The 18965-nt window shown below is 51.0% G+C and overlaps 6 protein-coding genes across 6 annotated transcripts; 1 reads left to right on the forward strand and 5 right to left on the reverse strand.

The window, feature by feature from the left end:
* Nucleotides 1-246: 246 nt before the first annotated feature.
* On the reverse strand, nt 247-2778 carry VFPPC_00756 (hypothetical protein; the record flags this gene model as incomplete). The annotated part of the gene is made up of 2 exons (XM_018280714.1): nt 247-2125; nt 2183-2778. 2 exons carry the CDS (start codon nt 2776-2778, stop codon nt 247-249), a joined length of 2475 nt encoding a protein of 824 aa, XP_018148994.1.
* Nucleotides 2779-5592: 2814 nt separating this feature from the next.
* Nucleotides 5593-7585, reverse strand: VFPPC_00757 (hypothetical protein; the record flags this gene model as incomplete). Its single annotated transcript, XM_018280715.1, has 2 exons — nt 5593-7265; nt 7351-7585. The coding sequence occupies 2 exons, from the start codon at nt 7583-7585 to the stop codon at nt 5593-5595; spliced, it is 1908 nt and encodes a 635-aa protein (XP_018148995.1).
* Nucleotides 7586-8536: 951 nt separating this feature from the next.
* Nucleotides 8537-10100, forward strand: VFPPC_00758 (RuvB-like helicase 2; the record flags this gene model as incomplete). The annotated part of the gene is made up of 3 exons (XM_018280716.1): nt 8537-8545; nt 8609-8835; nt 8915-10100. The coding sequence occupies 3 exons, from the start codon at nt 8537-8539 to the stop codon at nt 10098-10100; spliced, it is 1422 nt and encodes a 473-aa protein (XP_018148996.1).
* Nucleotides 10101-10444: 344 nt separating this feature from the next.
* VFPPC_12885 (hypothetical protein) lies at nt 10445-11871 on the reverse strand (the record flags this gene model as incomplete). Its single annotated transcript, XM_018290662.1, has 3 exons — nt 10445-10752; nt 10815-11817; nt 11869-11871. The coding sequence occupies 3 exons, from the start codon at nt 11869-11871 to the stop codon at nt 10445-10447; spliced, it is 1314 nt and encodes a 437-aa protein (XP_018148997.1).
* Nucleotides 11872-12790: 919 nt separating this feature from the next.
* Nucleotides 12791-13576, reverse strand: VFPPC_00759 (BTB/POZ domain-containing protein; the record flags this gene model as incomplete). The annotated part of the gene is made up of 1 exon (XM_018280717.1): nt 12791-13576. One exon carries the CDS (start codon nt 13574-13576, stop codon nt 12791-12793), a length of 786 nt encoding a protein of 261 aa, XP_018148998.1.
* Nucleotides 13577-14390: 814 nt separating this feature from the next.
* On the reverse strand, nt 14391-18634 carry VFPPC_17371 (phosphotransferase enzyme family domain-containing protein; the record flags this gene model as incomplete). Its single annotated transcript, XM_022429084.1, has 6 exons — nt 14391-14836; nt 14890-15661; nt 16687-17241; nt 17415-17667; nt 17762-17823; nt 18257-18634. 6 exons carry the CDS (start codon nt 18632-18634, stop codon nt 14391-14393), a joined length of 2466 nt encoding a protein of 821 aa, XP_022285899.1.
* Nucleotides 18635-18965: the final 331 nt, after the last annotated feature.

An 18965-nucleotide genomic window follows, 5' to 3' on the forward strand; every position in this document is an offset into this window, starting at 1 on the left:
GGAAGTATGTGGGTGATGAAAAGAAGCTATATCGTAACGCCACGGATGCATAACCCGTCCTGGTTTGGTTCCCTTCTGTAACGCTTTCCGGACGCCCATCTGTTGTTCTTAATAACACTGTGCTCGCTTCCCTCATAATACATGGATGGCTGGTGTGATTCTGGTTGAACCTAGGCCAGCCATCGGTTTCTTTTTGTTTGCCCAAACTAAACGCCCCATATGTCTGAAGGGGCTGAAAAATTCTTGTTACATGTTCCATCTGCGGCCAGAACCGGGTTGGACGGGCCAGATATCCTTGAGTGACTGCGCCGGAGCCCATTCCACCCTCTCTTCTGCGCACCATACCCGCAACACGCGTAGTGATGCCTCGGCAATGTCGTCCAGCGTGGACCATGGATGTACGTCGACACGAAGACGGGGGTCGTGGATGCTCGCAGAAACTTCGTGCACTCGTGGCCAGATCTTGTTCTTTTCGCGTGTTCTCGAGATGATCTCCTTCGTCACCCATTCCGTCACGGTGTCAAAGCGGACGTAGCATCTGACCAACTCATCTAGCGATACCGCATGCAGCATCAGGACCATGGCATACAGCGGTTGGCAGTTGCTGACGTCAGCCCGTCGCATTTCGTTCTTAAGAAACTCGATGAGCGGAAACATGCTGAACCAAGCACGGTGGTCTCCAATCTTGTGCTCCATGCCACGGCATATGTCTGCGCCGTAAAATGTCATCATGAAGACAATTATACTCTCAAGGCTGAGCGCAAAGCCTGATTTCACCTTGGACTCTCCAGGTTTGCCTCGTATGCTGGTCGAGGTGTCCCCACGATATTTCTTCATTGTTTGATCCGCTTCGTGCTTCAACTTTCGTCCAACTGCCCTGAGTCGTTCCACTTTATCACTCATGGCCTTGGCTTCAGGAGTAGCTCCCGTGGGTGGCGCAGCTTCGTTTCCGTTGGGACGCCGATCTGCCGAGGCTGATGCTGAGGGAGTCGAATTGACCGCGTCTGTTGGTGTTTGGACAATCGAGTTTGTCGAGCTCACCCGTGACATGGCTGCTGGCTTCTTGGAAGGTGTTGCCGGTGTGCCGAGCTTCGAATGTGCTGTTAGATCGGATGACCGCGGCCGCTTCATGGCAATCGCATCTGCTGGACCACTGGTTGCCCCAATAGGTCTCTTCCTGGCTGGAGCTTGCTGCCCGGCTTCTTCGCTACCCGCGCGAATCCGCTCATGCTCACGCTCAGACTGACTTTGAGAATCTTTACGCCTTGATGATGCTTGGCCAACAACGCTGGCAAACTCTGCTCGTAACTTCTTTGGCACATTAAGCACAATGATCAGCCTCCGACGGTGCCCAAGTTTATTCACAGGTTTGAGCTCATCGTCTTCCTCTCTCTTGATGCCGAGCGCATCCCGTCCTTGTCGACCGTCCCTACTATCCTTGGTTCGCTCGTCTGATGAATCCGAAGAGGTCTTCTTTAGCCGTCTCAGCTCTGCCTCTATGGCTGGCGGCAAAGTAGGTGATAATAAGGGAGGTATTATGACTGCGGGTTTAGGCTTCTTGGTGTCCGTCTTTTTTGGTTTCGACGGTGCGGCGGCATCGCCTGCATTATCAGGTCGTATTCTCTCCTTTCTGGGGCTGGAATCGTCGTCATCGCCGCGCGAACGCTTTTCCTCAAAACCTATATGCAAGGGCGACAACAGTGGTGGTATATGACCTCTCACGGAGGTGTCTGCTTTCGTGGGTGTCGTACGTTTGGCACTGCTGCTTCCACGCACTCCATTCATGGAATCGCCGCGGGGCCGGCCAGCCGGTGACGTACTCCGACCAGAGGTCATTGCACTCTTGAGAACAGATTTGCCATTAGGCAGCGAAGTGGATGGGTGGACTCTGTCTTCTCTAGGAGCGGAAGCAGACGCATCTCGATCCCTCTCTCTATCTCGGTCTCGGTCCCGCGATGAGGCTGAAAGCTTTTCTTTACGGCGATATGCCTCGTCGCGGTTAAATTGCGACCGATCGTCAGGCCGCGATCGTTTTTGCGGGCGGTCGTCGTCGCCATCGTTCATACGCCGCTTGCCTGCAGGTGACGGTGGGCGTGGAGGTAGAGAAGGTGGTTTTGGGGGAAGTCTATGTCAACGCGTTAGCTTGCAGCTTGACTGCAGTACAGTAGTATCCTTTTCGCACCTCGTGTCTGCGATGATGTGGTCTCGGCTGGGTTTTGGTTTTGTCGCGGTGGAATCTGGCTCCCGTGGTTTTGAGCCTTCTGAGCGCTTCACTTCATGATGTGATTTACTACTATCGGCAATCGCAGGTACCGGGGTAGTAGACGCCGCCGGGCCTCCTGCAGCGGCGGCGGCGGCGGCGGCGCGTTCACTCTCCTTCTTTTTAGCAATAGCGGGTTCCGGGGGGGAGGCAGAGGCGGCAGCGCCAGTCTTTTTATTCCTGTAGTAGTCGCTCAACGATAGCCTCTTCTTCTCGCCCGTACCTGCTCCTTTTGAGAGCGTGCTAACCTCGCGAGGGACGGGTTTCACGGGCTCTTCTCGCATATCGTAATAGGGTCGCGTAAATAGTGTACCTCGATCGGCCTCGGATAACAATGTCAAGTATTGGAGACGGGTATTTTGCCATTCCTCGAAGCGCCTCTTAGGGCCACGAGACTCAGCCGCGTCGTCCTCGGGCGGTGGACGATATCGCCAAGCTGGAGAAAAGGACAGGTGATGTGGTTTTTCTGGTAAAATGCGCTGGGAGAGCACCTCAACCGTCTTCGCCGCAGCTTCCATTGTTCGCGGGTCGTGACCATGCCGGGAGGCAAGACGCGGCGGCGAGCGATCAAGCGCAAGCGGCAGCAATGGCGGCAGAAGCGACGACAGCAGCAGCCAGACGCGCAGCTACGTCGTCGCAGGCAACGTGGTAGGGCGTCCAACCGGGAGAATTTTTGGATGAATGGATGGCGCGAATGCCGTGTGTGCTCGATGGGCGCAGGATCGCAGCGGCAGAGGTGGTGGTGGTATGTCGTTGGATATCTGGGCCCAGGTTGGAAGGATGGGGCAGGCAGATTGGTGTCGGAGCCGGCGTGGATGCTTGTTCCACCGGTCAAGTCCCTGCAACGTCGGGTTTCGAGCTTAGTAAATCTTTGGAGGCGGGTCGCCCTTTGATGAAGCGAACAAACGAAGGAAACGAATGAAGTTGTGGACAGCAGAGAAGAGTAGAGCCACGCGCGAAGCTCCCTCTCTTCCCTGATGGCCAACAATGGGGACGGTTGCGATTCAGCGCGGGCCGTGACAATGGTGGACAGGAACCACTATTGCAAGCAGAGAAAACCAAACACAAGAAAAAAAAAGACGGGGATGGGGGTCGGGGCGAAATGCGGCGGAAATTTGGGGCCTTGTCACTTGCAGGCTGCCAAACGTCGAGCCGAGCCAAGTCAAGTAAAGTCAAGTCTGATCTGTCTGGTCTGGTCTGGTCTGGTCTGGTGCCGTGCCTCGCTCAAGTGGAGTCTTGTGGGCTGATGGACAGAGAGTCTGGCCGTGCTTGTCTTGCCTTGGAGGGCTGGGCTGGGCTGGCCCGGGCTGGGGGGTTTCGTGATCAGAGGCGGCTGTTGGATCTCGATGTTCAATGACGGCACAGAGGGCTTGCTCTCAATTGAGGACTGTGTGTGGGCGTTCAAGGCCGACGTCTATGAATGGCTGTGCAGCCTCCGGTGATTGCTGGAGGTGCCTTAATAGATGCCTCAATGTGGATGGCGTGCCAAGTGTGTGTATCAATGTGAAATGCCCGATTTGAGAGGTGACATGGAGTCAGTGATGCGAGTGTGTGTGGCTGATGGTGATTCTAGGCTGGTCGGTGCATCGTTCTTGCACACTCACTCCTCGCTGCAGTATTACTGTCCAACGCGTGCGGAATCGTATCAGGACAGTTGTGAGCGAATCTACCGAGTAATGATTTCTGTATGGAATATACAAAGGTGACGTATGCAGCAGAGTCCAGGATGAGACTGTTGTGAAGCTTTTGGCTTCAAACAGATAACGTTGAAGAGGTGGAGAAGGAAGCCAGGGTTCAAGTGCAGCTGCGAAGCTCAGGTCACAGGTGCCTGCCAGTTGTCAAGCAAACGTCTGATCAGGTTCAATGTTTGGGAAGGCAATACCATTTGATGACTTTATCTTCGTGATATGGTAGCACTTTCCCTCCAACGCAATACCAGTTGACCTTCGCACCTGCCTGCCTCAAGTTGCAAGTGCATGCCAGGTTTTAATGCTTAACAAGGCAAGTGCGCAACACTAAGCCCTCAGTTATACCCCCGGTATTTGATGCTCAAATGTCACCCCCAGCCCAGACATAAACTCCTCAAGTGACGTGCTGTGACGTGACGTGAAGACCAAAGATGGCGACCGTTTCCTTCAGACTCTGCTACAAATTCGAAACTCCACCAGATAGCAGCCAGTGTTGGCGCCGTCCTACTGGCGCGGGGGAAAGCACCACAACGGATGAACAAGCGAAGGGATGGAAGCCGGACGGCTCCCGGCTCAAGCAGACACCACAAAGGCATCCTTGCAGAAACCTGGTTGCACCTCCAATGGTCCTGGTTCCATCAGCATCACGACCCAACTCTGGATCTGCGGCTCGAACTATTCTGGTATTATCACTTTACTTGTCATATTTTGTTGCTATTGCCCTGCCTCGGTTTTTTCTTGCAGACACGCGTTCTTTGAGTCATTTAAGCGAACGCCGGAGAATTTTCTTCAGACGAGGAAAGCCGTACGACAGCAGAAACAAACAGCAAGCACAGTGATAAAAATGGAAACTGGGCCCAAACTTTGCTCGGCAAAGCATTCATACCCGTCTAAAAACGGAACTCAGCTCACAATGAACAAATCAGACAAAAGGCTGCTTTGATCTCTATGGCGCAATTTGCTGCCGATGCTTATCTGTCAAGAACAGAGGCCATTCGCCTCATCAGTCTGCTTTCGGGTGTGCTGTTTTGTGCCCACAAGACAAGTCTCGTATCTTCTTCAGCTGCCAGAGCCAAGAGTCACCGTTTGCCAATCATTCATGGGCACCAGTTCAGATGATTGACGATGCCGCCAGAGACACGGCAAATAAATTGCCTGGCACACCGGCACAAATCTGCGCTAGTGACCCAGCCTGGTGGGTAAGGCCATGCATCCTTGCAGATGTTTGGTGTCAACTGACATTGGCCGGGAGAAGGCAATTGCTGTGGAAAATTCAACGGCTAAATCTGGTAGCAACGCCCTCGAGACACTGGACGCAAGTTCCGAAATGCCTGGTTCGCTAAAAACCCAATGCTTCAAGTAGAATCAGAGCAGGTCGTCTTTTGGTGATATTACTTTTGGACTGTCTATTATCACCACATTGCGCGATTCCGCCCAAACGAAATCCTAAATCTCACCATTCGAGAGCTGTAGGCATTATTTGGTTCCATTACTTGTTATTATGTTTCTCTGCTCTACACTCTCGTACAAAGAAGAATTCTCGGCGAAACCAACTTGGTGCTTGTAGCCATTCATTTCAACATCTGGCAGCAACAGCTGCAACTCTTCCACTTCCTTGAACCACTCTCTCCAAACCTTTTCATTTCATTTATGAGATGTTTTGCGCTTTCTGGGCGTCCCGTCATTGTTCATCTTAAAATAGGCTTCAATTGCCTCCAGCCGAGAAGTAACCGAGTTGATTTTTTGCAGCATAGTCAGCGGAAGTGTATCAGTGATGTGCTTGGTAATGTCCTGATACAAGGATGCCGTCGTGAAATTGCTTTGCCAGGCATTAACAACTCGCAACTGTAGCTCAAGCTTCTCTACACTATCGCCACCTTCCGCGGCAGTACGCTGCAGCCGACGGTCAAAGGATGCGAGGCCCTCGTTGCACCAGTGTATTTGTTTTTTCTGCTCACCAAGTTCACAATCCAGTTTCCACATCGATGCATGGACTCCATCTCTCAACACATCAACATCTTGTCGTAAAGTTGACGCAATGGTAAGCGAATCCTCAGCGGCAGCGCTTGCGTGTTCTCTTGCCACTCTTTCATTGTTAACGAAAGTGCCCAGGTCTCGCGCCACTTCGTTCAGCTTCTCCTGCATCATGGCCTTCACTCTGTCAGCAATTGAAGCAGAGAATGGCTGGAATTTTTGATCCAGAATCTGGTCGACTTCCAAGGCGGCCTTGCTCGGCGATCCGGGTAGAGAACGCTGACCAGTGTCGTTTTCTTGCGCCAGGGTGACCTGTTTCAGGATGTCCTCAATAGATTTAAGCGTCTCTGATATCGAACTGTGTTGTTTTGAGTGGCTCTCTACCATGTTGACGCACGAGTTTAGTTCGTTCTGCAAGTCCGCAACTTTTTGCGACGACGCAGCCGGTGTCTCGCTTCGCAGGCTGAGCTTGACGCTATTCAGATCTTCGACAATGGTTTGAAGAAGCCGTCTAGTTTTCATGCCGGCCTCCTTATTAAAACCCCACTGTTCGGAAACGGTTGACTTGTCGAAGGCGGAGAGGATGCTATCAAACTGCTCCAACGCCGAGGACAATGCTTCGGTGGTTACCGTATTTCTCATAATGCCATCAATCCTCCCAGACAGCTGAGTTAACTTGTTGTCTACTGCAACAAGCTTGCCGTCTAGTTGTAATCTGGCGCTGTTATTCTTGAGAGTTTCTTCCGTCAGGCTGGTATGCCTCTGTTCTAGGGTGAGCAGTGCCTTCTCCATTTCCTCCATTTTCGTCTGAAGTCGATCATTTCTTTCTTTTTCTTGCTCCAGGCTAAGTTTCAGCTCTGCCGTCTCTTCCTGTAGCTGAGACCGAACAGAGTTACCGAGATGGCCAGACTCTTCTTTAAGGCGCGTGTGAAATTGCTCCAGAAGAGACCCGCGGAGAGTTTCTAGTCGAGAATCAACGTCCTCACTCTTCACACCGTGGTTCTGTGTAGACAGGAGTCTTTCTCCCTGCTTATCTACAAAGGTGACAAGATGATCCAGCAGCTTGCCATCAGCACCATTGAGTCGGTCGCAGCACTTTTGCTTCTCTCTTGACGTTTGGTCCATCTGAAGCTTGAGGACATCGGCGTGATTTGACGTTTCAGGGTATCCAGGACGGCATCGGTCAAGCTCGTTTTGCATTTTCTTGACCTTTTTGTCCTGGTGATCTCGCTGCATGTACCAATACATCCGATCGCACAGAAGCTCAACCAAGTGCTTCATATCGGCTTCACGCCGAGAGAGGTTTGTGGAGCGAGGCTGGTGAGGCACGTTGGTAGATGAGCCTATAATCAAGGAAAACCATGGAGTCAGCAGTAAGAAATCAGAAATAATTACAGTAGCGAAGAGAAGAGTTACACAATAACACACCATGCTCACTCGGTCGCGTGCTGTTTCGCGCCGGGGACATATTGTCTGATTCTGAATCTATTTCGTCTCTTGTTGGCGTGCGCCTCTCCTCGTGGCATGTGTCGCGACTGTCGTAGTATGGTCTCCTGGGTTGGAAGCGCTCATCGTCCCGAGACCAGTGTTGATGGCTTCGCGGATTAAAATACCTGTTTCTAGAGTGATGGAAATCGGCACGGCCACGGTAACCGCGCACCATTTTGTTTCCTTCCTGCCTTGACAGCTGTGAACTCCTGCGCAGGTGGCTGTGGCAGCTGGCAAGCAAGATAGGAGGCACGAGCAAACCGCAGTCGTCCAGAGTCCAGACAGGGAAAAGGGGCAAACACGGCTGATCCTGTGGAAGTAGATTTGACTTTGCTTGGTTTGATCTGGCAAGTAAGTCTGGTGAAGGGCTGTACTCTGAAGAGTGACTTAATAAAATCTGCGGATAGACGTGACATTTACTCCGTAGACAGTAGAGACTTGATGAGATAGGTGTGTAGTGGTACAAGGCACAGCGCCACTGAGGTCTGGGCTCAACCCAAATATGCATATCGCATGCGGAGAGCAAACAATAACAGACACGGGCGAGTTGAAGAAGAGAATTCTCCGAGGGGCGAATTTATTACTCGGGCGTTTTTACTCGGCTACAATGTTACCGTACAAGATGGATACATGAACGTGTAAGTCATGGCTGAGAGTGTGGTCGGTCTAGAGTTGAAAACTGCCCCAATTTGGCTGTTTGCCCATTCAGCCACCTTGACGGGCTTGCCGGTAATTTCAGGCAACGCGAAAAATGGCGTGCGTGCCGCGATACCAAGACTCGCAGATCTTAACATTATCCAGTGCTCTGTAATCCGCAGATACATTCATCATCTTTGCTACGATATCTGGTGGTATGCCATGTCGATGGCTTTTTCTTATGGGATAGGATTTTAGCCCCAAGCCCATTTGGTTCGGAACCCAAGCGTGGCGCGACATAATTGTGGGTCGCATTTACGTGACTGGTCCAAAAGCTCAGGACTAAGCGCAGCCGCCAAACGGGCAGACAGGCTCGTTGTAGCAAGGCAGGCAATTTTCGAAGGGTGAAGCTCGCGGAGGCTTTGTCTCGAAACTTGTTTGCCTTCCCTTCCTGTCAACATCAGCCAATTCGAAAGGAACCACCACAACCATGGCTGCCGTAAGTCACGAAAAGATGCATTAGCTGGTTCCGTAAATTCTGAGCTAATTATTTTATCTGCAGCCGTTGATGACCGTCTCCGAAACTAAGGACCTTCGGGGCCTCAACCTCATCGCAGCACACTCGCACATTCGCGGTCTCGGCGTCGATGCCACCAGTCTCGAGCCTAGAGCCGCGTCGCAAGGGCTCGTCGGTCAAGAGAAGGCTAGAAAAGCTGCTGCTGTCATCCTACAGATGATCAAGGATGGCAAAATTGCTGGTCGCGCGGTCCTGATTGCTGGACCCCCGAGGTAAGACGACATTGAAATGGGGAAGCGGCAAGAAAAGGCTGGTGAAAAATACGATTGCTGACATTGTTTCGACTCGCAGTACCGGAAAGACTGCAATTGCCATGGGCATGGCGCAATCGCTCGGCCCCGATGTCCCCTTCACGTCGCTCGCGTCGTCCGAGATCTTCTCCCTCGAAATGTCCAAGACCGAGGCCCTCACCCAGGCGTTCAGAAAGTCCATCGGCGTTCGAATCAAGGAAGAGAGCGAAATTATGGAAGGAGAGGTGGTGGAGATCCAGATTGACCGCAGTGTCACCGGAAGCACGAAGCAGGGCAAGCTCACCATCAAGACGACCGACATGGAAGCCGTGTACGACATGGGCAGCAAAATGATCGACGCCATGACCAAGGAGCGCGTCATGGCTGGCGACATCATCTCCATCGACAAGTCTTCGGGCAAGATTACGAAACTGGGTCGGTCTTACGCGCGTTCCCGCGACTACGACGCCATGGGAGTTGACACCAAGTTTTTGCAATGTCCGGATGGCGAACTGCAAAAGCGCAAGGAAGTCGTGCACACCGTGACTCTTCACGAAATCGATGTCATCAACTCAAGAACGCAAGGTTTCCTCGCACTCTTCTCCGGCGACACTGGTGAAATTCGCAGTGAAATTCGAGACCAGATCAACACCAAGGTTGGCGAGTGGAAGGAGGAGGGCAAGGCCGAAATCGTCCCCGGTGTCCTGTTCATCGACGAGGTACACATGCTCGACATCGAGTGCTTCTCATACATCAACCGCGCGCTCGAGGACGACCTGGCTCCCATTGTCATCATGGCCAGCAACCGTGGCAACTCTCGCATCCGCGGCACCAACTACCGCAGTCCACACGGTCTGCCCATTGACTTCCTGGATCGGGTTGTCATTATCAACACGCACCCTTACTCGTCCGAGGAAATCAAGCAGATCCTGTCGATTAGAGCACAAGAGGAAGAGATTGACGTGTCACCTGACGCCTTGGCCCTCCTCACAAAGATTGGCCACGAAGCCGGCCTCCGATACGCCAGCAATCTCATCAGCACGTCACAGCTTGTCTCTGCAAAGCGACGAGCCAAGCAAGTCAGCGTGGAAGACGTCCAGCGCAGCTTCCAGCTCTTCTACGACCCCGCCCGCAGCGTCAAGTTTGTGGCCGAGTCCGAGAAGCGTCTGATTGGAAATGATGGTGCGGTTGACTTGTCCGTGACGAATGGCTCGGCTGCTGCCACGGAGAAGATGGATCTTAGCTAGGGGGTGGTTTGGACAGCGCGATGAATTTGGTTTTGCAATCGAGAGCTGGATGGCGTTTTTGGGGCAAAAACTTGATGCTGAGGTTTGTTGGCCTTTACTTATTTTGTGTGTACTGTACGATTTGCCGGGCACGGTCTAGATAGATCCGATCAAATCTGAATATTCAACCATGGGTGTCTACGTTGATCACATAAGTCCTACATCTTTCTTGCCCATGAATCAGTCCTCATTACACTCTGATCCACGACGCTATTGAGTCCTTGTTTCCCTTAGCAACATAATAAACCCACGCTTATAATCACGCCGTAAATTCCCCAAACGCCCAAATCAGAAAACACTACAGCTCAAAGGTCCCTCACCTTCTGCCACGTCAACCCACTCTGCGGCGTAACCACCAAATCCCTCCCACTGAAGTAATACAACCTCGTCTGCTCTCCCCACATGGTCGCCGTCAGGCCACCAGTCACGGAACTCGTCCAATTCGCGTCATGGTTGGGCTTGAACTGTCCCTGGCGCTGGAAATACGAAACCAGCGTTCCATTGTCGGGCTTGGCGAAGAATGCGCGCCGCACGTCAAGACGGGATGTGAAGACGCCTGTCATGGAGACTTGAGGACCCCATTCTGACCCCGGACTGCCATCTACTAATACGTCTGTAGGAGATTAGCCTTTGATATTCTGCTGTAATATGAGTTTGTACAAGGCGTGGATTTACCTGCTTGCGGACCAAGGATGTCAGAGTACGTCATAAACCGGAGTTGGCCATCCTTGGTGATCCAAAAGATATTAATGTTCGTCTTTGTAGGCGCATATGCAACGATACTGCTGCCCAAGTAACCTCCCACACGGATCCGACTCGTTGTCCAACCCGATGAATCTGCCTTATCTCCATTTAGGACGTAGATATCCCCATTTGGAACCTGGTAGTACACCCTCACAGTAGTGTTGTCGAGCCTCAACGCCGCGAGCTTCGATTTCGCATAAATTGTCTGCGAGATGTTTCTCGTTATGATAGAATTGGACTTGACATCGCATGCCGGTAAATTGGGAATACAATCCAGCGACACCTGCGCAATGTTGGTCACATTACTATCATCGGTAGTAAGGTAGAACAACTGCGTCGATATCGGCAGCGAGCCATTCACAGCAGCAGCCGCCAAAGCCGTGCCCCAATTCGGCGTGATGCTCAGATTCAGCTTCTGCTCGTCCTTGGATTTATCATTTTGTATGCGCCTGTACAGGACGGTTCTTGTCGCAAGATCCTGGTAGAAGAGCTGGAGTTCCTGGCTCTTGGGGGCTGCGGATGCAGACACGGATATGGAGCGCTGCGACGGCTCAATGGGACCGGATAGAGGCGGTTCAGGAGAGTCTGATGAAGGTGGTGGTGGTGAGTCTGACGATTTGGATTTAAGTCCGCCGACTACGCCGCCTACCACTGCTGCAATGACGACTACAATTGCGACGATGAGGATGATGAAGAATGTTTTGCGGCGGAAACCGCATATTCTGCGTGGTTTTGCCCCCTCGACAACTTGTTTATCCGATGAGTATGCCGTTGGGAGATCTTTGTCTTTGTCTTTGTCCTCGGGCTTGATCTCTGGAGGAGGGAGGAAGTATTTGTCGCGTCCTTCGGGATCTATTTGGCTTTCGTGTGATACTTCCGGTCCGTTTTGGTATCCATCTGAGCCAATGGCGATGGGATACCGCTCATCGTCACGCTGTAGTAAGTTAGCATTTAACTCAGTTTGTATAAGTTGGTTGAGTCTCACCATGGTCACTTCAATTCAGACGTCCGCAAAAATCCCCACGACTTTAAGAATTCGCACGTCAAAGAAAAAAGAAGACGATGAGAAGTAGGAGAAGAGACACATGATTGCATCTCACGTCCATCGACGTCACTTCGCTCAATCTCATCGACCCAGGCACAGACATGGATTGTAGCATGTTGTGTTCAACCCCCAAGGGGCGCAATGTCTCTTGGCGGCTGTCAGCATTTAGCGCAGCCAATGCCGCCGTGCCGCCTGGGAATTTACTTGGTAGTTTGGGAGCATGGGTGCCATCCTGGTTGGATATGGAGTGTATGTCAGACGAGGTGCAGGCAATTGAGCTGCGTGGTTGGTTGGAGATGGAATAAGTTGGACAGAGAGTCTGTTGATCGGCGGTGGTTTGATGCACGTGGGGTGAGACTAAGGCGGGAACGAGGCGTGACTAAACGATGGGAATACGATCGGGCAATCGGCGATGGTGTTGTGTTTTGGGAAGAGTTGGAGGTTGAATTGAGGAGTGTGGTTTGGTTGTGAGATGATTTGAGGTCTTGGAAGTCATCAAGTATCAAGGGATTAATGGCTACATTAACAGACAACTCTCAAGTCACCTACACATTTTGGCATAGACGGCACGTCACCAGTATCAAGTTCACTTTATCAGTTACAACTACAATGTAACTGCTCTCCCCAAAGTGTCAACATCCATATACTAACGCAAGTCTGTTATAGCTCCAAGCGACATTCTCGGCTGTCTAACCGCTCCTCGCTGACACAAAATCCAGTACGCCTTTTCTTTCAACATCACATTCCTGAAGAGCAAGAGTAAACCTCAGCATCACAGCCAACTCTCATTCCACCAACCCAGTTGTAAAACAATGCCGCAAGCACATTGCTGGTACGCCCAAATGTCACACTTTGCAACCCTTCAGACAGAATACGGCATTGCAAACCGAGTTTTGTAGCAATTTTCCTGACCGAAAGCGTGTCCGTGGTATTTGCACGTGTCTGCCGGGACATCACCATCGTCATCATCAGACTCGGACCGCGCAGCCTTCCATCTCAAGAGCGCCTTGGCAAGGTCGAGAAGAAATTCCCTGGGATACAAGTCTGCGTCATCACAGACATCATCCTCCAGCGCTTCAGCATCTGCATAACGAACGTAGATGTCAGCCAACAAGCAACGAATTTCAGAAGTCTTCGACGTATGCTCATATATGTAAGATATTACACTCCCAGAAGGATACCAAAGTTCCTCTCCCGGTGCCGGTTTGTATGCCTTCATGAATATTGCGTCGATGACGGCATCTTTGAATGCAGTATCCTGTACGATGACTCCGAGGGCGTACGCCTTGGCCAGTCGTAGGTACTCAATTTCGTGTGCAGTGGGATCGGAGACGTCTGCCTGTGTTGCGCTATATGCGTACCCGTCTCCTTTGTCCTCGCTCGTCGTTTCTTCGATCAGGCCCGCGGTGTGGCGTACGGGAAGCGTCCTCCGGTACAACCAGTACACATAAATCTGAAAGATTTCAGGGTGTGCCTCTTTCAGTTCTACACTCTGTGATTTCCATGCCTTCTGGCGGCTGAACAGCAGCTGCTTGAAGTATTCGGATTCAGAGTATAGCAATCTCTTATGAACACCAAATTCTGTTGCAGGACCTATTCCAACTACAACAGTGATGATCTCGGTTCCTAGTCTGCGGGAGATGGGCATGGTTAGTCGGGCATGTTTTCCCTCAGGCACGATTAGATGTACGCACTCGGAAGCTTCTGAAGCAAAGGTTCTCAAGTCCGGATTATTCATTGAGAAGATGAAAGAGTGTTTATCTGCCTGCTTCAAGTGAAGGGTCTGCTTTAGTACTATCCTGAGATTAGTTTGAGGTGGCAGAAAGAAAGAGAGTGAGAGAGAAAGTATGTGTGTGTGTGTGTGTGTGTGTGTGTGTGTGTGTGTGTGTGTGTGTGTGTGTTTTGTGTGCGACAGAGTGTGAGCAGGAGGGAGATCTTGTGCGGGTGTGAGGTGAAGAACGAGGGAGCCCAAGAAAATAGACAATCCTAGCATTTCATAGCAATCTCACAACTATCTGAGTTAAAGAGAGCGAAGAAAAACGTACACCTGACTGTCATCTATGTAAGTGTTTCCCACTTTCAACCACGACAAGCTAAATCTGGCACACAAGACGCCATCCTCGACTGCAAAACATCAAAGTGCAAGCACCAGAGTAGAGGACACGGGTGTTGCAGAAAGTTGACCTAGTTGCAGGAGTAAGTGCAAGTGGCACGAGATAGAGAAATACATCCAACCATACTCAATCCCCTTCCTATATGGCGATATATTTGAATACATGGCGCGAAACAATAACACATTACTGGATAGATGTGGTCTATGAGAGTATTTTACCAGAGGCAGAGGCAAAATGGCTAGTTAAAGTGTAGAGTGAAATCTGCATACAGTGCCTTGGATAAACTGGACACAACATTTCTTCACTATAGAGTAGTTCCTCGTATCTAGTCTAGCGAGATATGAAGCCTTAGACTCCCCAGCTAGAAAGCATCTCTCCAAGCTCCTCCTCGACTCTTGCCCTCGCCGCCTCATTTTCCTCCTTCGACTTTCTCTTTAGCATAACCTCACTCCACAACTCAAAGGGAGAAACCCTATCCGTAAACTTTCTCAGACTCTCCAACACGTCTATGCCCCTGAAATCAGAGGGAGTCATTCCGCCGTGCCGCTTCACAGCTTCATGCCAGCACTTTGCCAGCTCCCACGCCTCTTTGTCCTCATCTCCATCAGCAGACTCGGTAAACCTGCCTGTAAGAATGGCCTTGCGCAATGTTTGGGATCGTTCAGCCATCCCACCATGCACGTCATGAAAGGACATGAAGAATTCATGAGCAGGGTGAGTCACCGATGACCAGTCAAAGTCCAGTAGCGCTGTTATGCGCTTCGTCTGGGGACAATAGAGCATGTTGTTCATGGCTGTAATACGAAATTAGCACGCTATTGGTTGTCAAGGATGTGACCGTACTTACTGAAGTCGTTGTGAATGATGCCCAGGAGAGACGTATCAACTCCGCTATCCCGAATGACACCAGACAGCTTTTCATTCTTAAACTTCTCAATCCTCTCACGGAGATGACCCTTCCAACCATTGATAAACGCACTCTCATCCGCTTCTTTCACAGTGGCGGCAATCTTGGCCCTCCAAAAATCCACATACTCACCAGACGGCTCACCCGCCTGCATCGTACACTCCCCAGAAACAATATCCCCATCCTTGATCGTCAGACCTCCATGGAGTTTCACGCCGTCTGGAAGCTTTGCCTTCTGCAACGCTGCGAAAACGCACGCAACCTCACCCACAATCCTCTGTTTCTTGACAGTGTCCATCTCCTTGAACACTTGGTCCAATGCCTGGCCTTCCATAAACTCCATGACCGTCCACCCAAAGCCGTCCTCAACACACGCTTTCTCAAGCTCAGCGCCCTTCCATGCATAAACACGAGGCACAATACTCGCGTACTTCCCACACTCGACCGCACTCAGAGCCTGTCTCGCAACCACCGTCGCAGCCACTTCATTCTCCACGCGATTCGTATTATTCATCCCCATAGCAATCGAATTACTCAACCGCACAATGACGGTAGATACCCCTTCCGAAGGAGGCGATACAGTACACGCGTAGTGTCCTGCTCTCGTGAAATGCTCCGCAGTAGCGGGCGAAGAGAGTGCGACCTTGTAGATGAAGTTGTTATACGGAAAGGGGCAATGCTCGATGTACTCTACTGGAGTGATCGATTTGCCCTATTGAGACCAAAATAATCAGCCTGGCTGTTCTGCGGAGCACTTGCCTTCGCAGAAGGGAACGTTTGACATGTCGAAGCTCCGCCCTTGTGTATTACGATTTATTGTTTCTGCACCATGTGGGCATGGAGTCGTGAGAGTTAGCTGAACAAACCTGTAGACCAAACGAGCGAACGATATCCTGGACAAGGGACATGCGTCGGTCAAAGCTTTCCTGGTTGACATTCATGATGAAGGTTGTGTGCAGTGAATTGGCTACGTTTGGTGTTTCGATTGCTCTCAAAGTACGATGATGATTGTGCTGAAGTTGCATTTGGTTTTTTGAATTCAAAAATGGCAATGACAACTCATGGGCTTGAAATACCTGCATCTAGTCACATGATGGGATATTAGGCAACAGCGCTACCAACTCAGTCTCAACCAGGAATGGAATCCTCTGTCTGGCTAGTCTTGATCGTCATCCGCCGCACCTATTCTACCCCAGATGTCAGCTTTTGCTCAATATTTCAATCCCTCTAAGAAAAGCATGTCATGGAATACACGGCTAATTGCATGCTAAAAACGATGGAGGTTAAGGTTTTCTTTGTCTGTACTTGAACGCAACATTTTCTTGACTTGCCCAGAGTGATCTAGCCGCTCTGCGGCATTAAGTATTAAAGACAACAATATTGTACAGCCATTTGGGATCATCTGGCATCAACCAGGCGCTGTTATACATAACTCTTACATTCCGTCTATTCCTTCATAGTCAGCCCCAATATGCCTCCCAACATACCTCTTACCCTTCTTGGATTCTCCCTCGCACAAGTAAACACAACAGCCGTGCTCAGCGCAAACGCCAGAGTTTCTCTCCATTGTACCTTCATGCTGTACTGTCTGGGTAGTAGCGTAGCCATCGCCCGAGGTGCGACGAAAAGGGCCATGTCTTTCCTTCGGTTTGCTGTCTCAATCAACACGCTCCATCCACAAAGGAAACAGCCAACGCCTACGCAATAGCCACCATCTATATTCTGTCGACAACCTACATCCTTTCCCAGCAAATGGGGTCCAATGCGGGTTCGACCTAAGCAAACGCCGTAGTAGAACAAGGTAATGTAAGTGCCCAGGAAGGCGGACGAGCGGGCAGCTGAGAAGAGGGCAGTCCTGAGAGAGTTGCGATTCGGTTTACGCAGCTGAAGAGCTAAAGCGAGAGGCAAGTATGTATACATGGACCATTTCCACGACAGCCAGAATCTTCGCCAGGCGTGATATTCGCACGAGGGGCCTCGTCCCATATGCACTATATCACACGGAAATGGAACGGTTTTGCATGGATCGCCCCATTCATACGGGAGGCCATAGTCGTTGCACATGGCTCCGAGGAGGGGAGCCTGACCTGTTTCTTTCTGGTAGCTCAACTCACGGGTTCGGCAACGACGCAGAGCTTCAATGAGGCGAATATCTACATGAGCTGCAGATGTGATCCACTTGTTGTAAGCTCGCGGAAGGTTATCTGGAGCGTAGAACCAGGCCCACATGATGAAGGCGCAAGATGCTACGAATGAGACTGGGTCAGTCATTTGGGAGATGAAACTCTCGACCTGTGTTTCATTGCAAGTCAGCCAAAACTAACTCAAAATTCGACAGTTTAGATCTGCATCAAGCCGGCCGGTGAACCACAGCGGTTGTACTGGCAGCAAGGCTTCAGATGCAGCTTGTTGCGTAGAGATTGGGGGAGCAAAGTGGCGGGTTGAGACTCGGACGAAGCTCGTACCTTGGTCCATTTCTGTGCAGTTTGACGCCGAGCCTTATGCCGCGCCCACACTTCACCAACAATGACATCGATAGCCTGGGTTGCTGCAAACAATGTCAGGTCCACCGTTCTACCGGCAAGCTTCTTGCCGGTCTCGGGATCGATATATCGAATTGTACCAGAGCCGGCACGTCTTCGCAATGTAGGCTTTTTAGCCTGTAGGAGCTTCAGACTTAACCAAGCAGCAATGAATGTAGCAAGGAATCTAGTAAGTCTGTGACGAGGGTCCAAAAAAAGGCGGACGGTTGAGGTTAGCTTGGGTTCAGGACGGACGTTGATGGTTTGACCGGTGATCCGATCCCACATACCTCAGCTTGGCGACATGGCCCAGGTTTGTGGTGGCGCCAGCTATGATCTTGTTCAAGGGGCCCTTGAATTTCAACAACAGTTAGCAGCGGCGTGGCTTAGCGAACAGGCAAAACAATGTTGAAGCTAAAAATAAAACCCATGGTTCGCGGACGGAGCAAATTGTGAGGACGGAGCAAATTGTGATTTTCAAGAGGCAATGGTTTGAGGGTCAACTGGGTAGGAAGAGTCCTATTCCCGGGGAATGGAACAAGCTATGTTTGGGGTGGCTTGTAGTGCGGCATGGAGGGACGGAATACCGGGTTGAGGCTAAAAAGGGTAATTGGGGTAAATGTGTGGGGTGAAAACGTGGATGTAAAAAGAAAAGGAAATAGTGTGCCGGCTCCATCCTTGAAAGTGGTGGTGTGTGAAATGTCAAAGGAGAAAAGAATGTGGGAATGACGATTGATAGAGTTGCAAAGCGAGAATGATTTGTGATCGTGTAGGCCATGACCAACCTGTAAGAGAGTTGAACCGCCGACTAACGCGGCACAAAACGTGGGAAACCGGTAGGGATCCAAGCCAGTCTTAAGAACATGTTTTGCAGATTCCAAGAAAGTGTTCTCATCTCTTTCTGGCAGTGCGTAATTGGGGGCCTTGCGTCTCCTGTTAGACAAGTGCTGCAAGACGAGCGTCAATAGTCGTGGCAGAACTGCAGATGCATAGCCCAGCAGGTATGCACGAACTAGTGGCCGCAAGACTGGCGGAATCGACTGTAGCTGCAGAAATGTAGACTTGTTGGATGATCCAGGCCTCGTACTGATTCTGGTCATGGTTGATGTGAGAATAGTTTGGGCAGGCTGTCTGCCTTTGGGGCCAGCCCCTCGAAGTTCCATGTTGGGAAATACTCGCGAATGGGTAATGGATGGATATCGAGATGGGGAAATGGGCGGTGGCGGACAGATGGGGCAGCCAGTTTGACAATCCGGGGTTGGAACCAGCTGATGGCAAACAACCGAAAAACGAATAAGAGGAAATTGCCAATTTGCAACCAAGGACGATGATAGTCGGTGAAAGCCGGGTTGATCTGTGCCAGTTGATGGTTTTGATGGTGTGCAGCGTCGATGATAGTGTGCCTAACCCCAACCCGTCTTCTGCACGTCGTACTCTTTCGGCCTGTATGGAGAAGCTTGCCATGCACTCGAGCGGTTTGGTGCAAATAAACCG

The sequence above is a fragment of the Pochonia chlamydosporia genome, chromosome 1, assembly GCF_001653235.2.
Source record: "Pochonia chlamydosporia 170 chromosome 1, whole genome shotgun sequence".
NCBI classification, from domain to species: Eukaryota; Fungi; Ascomycota; class Sordariomycetes; order Hypocreales; family Clavicipitaceae; genus Pochonia; species Pochonia chlamydosporia.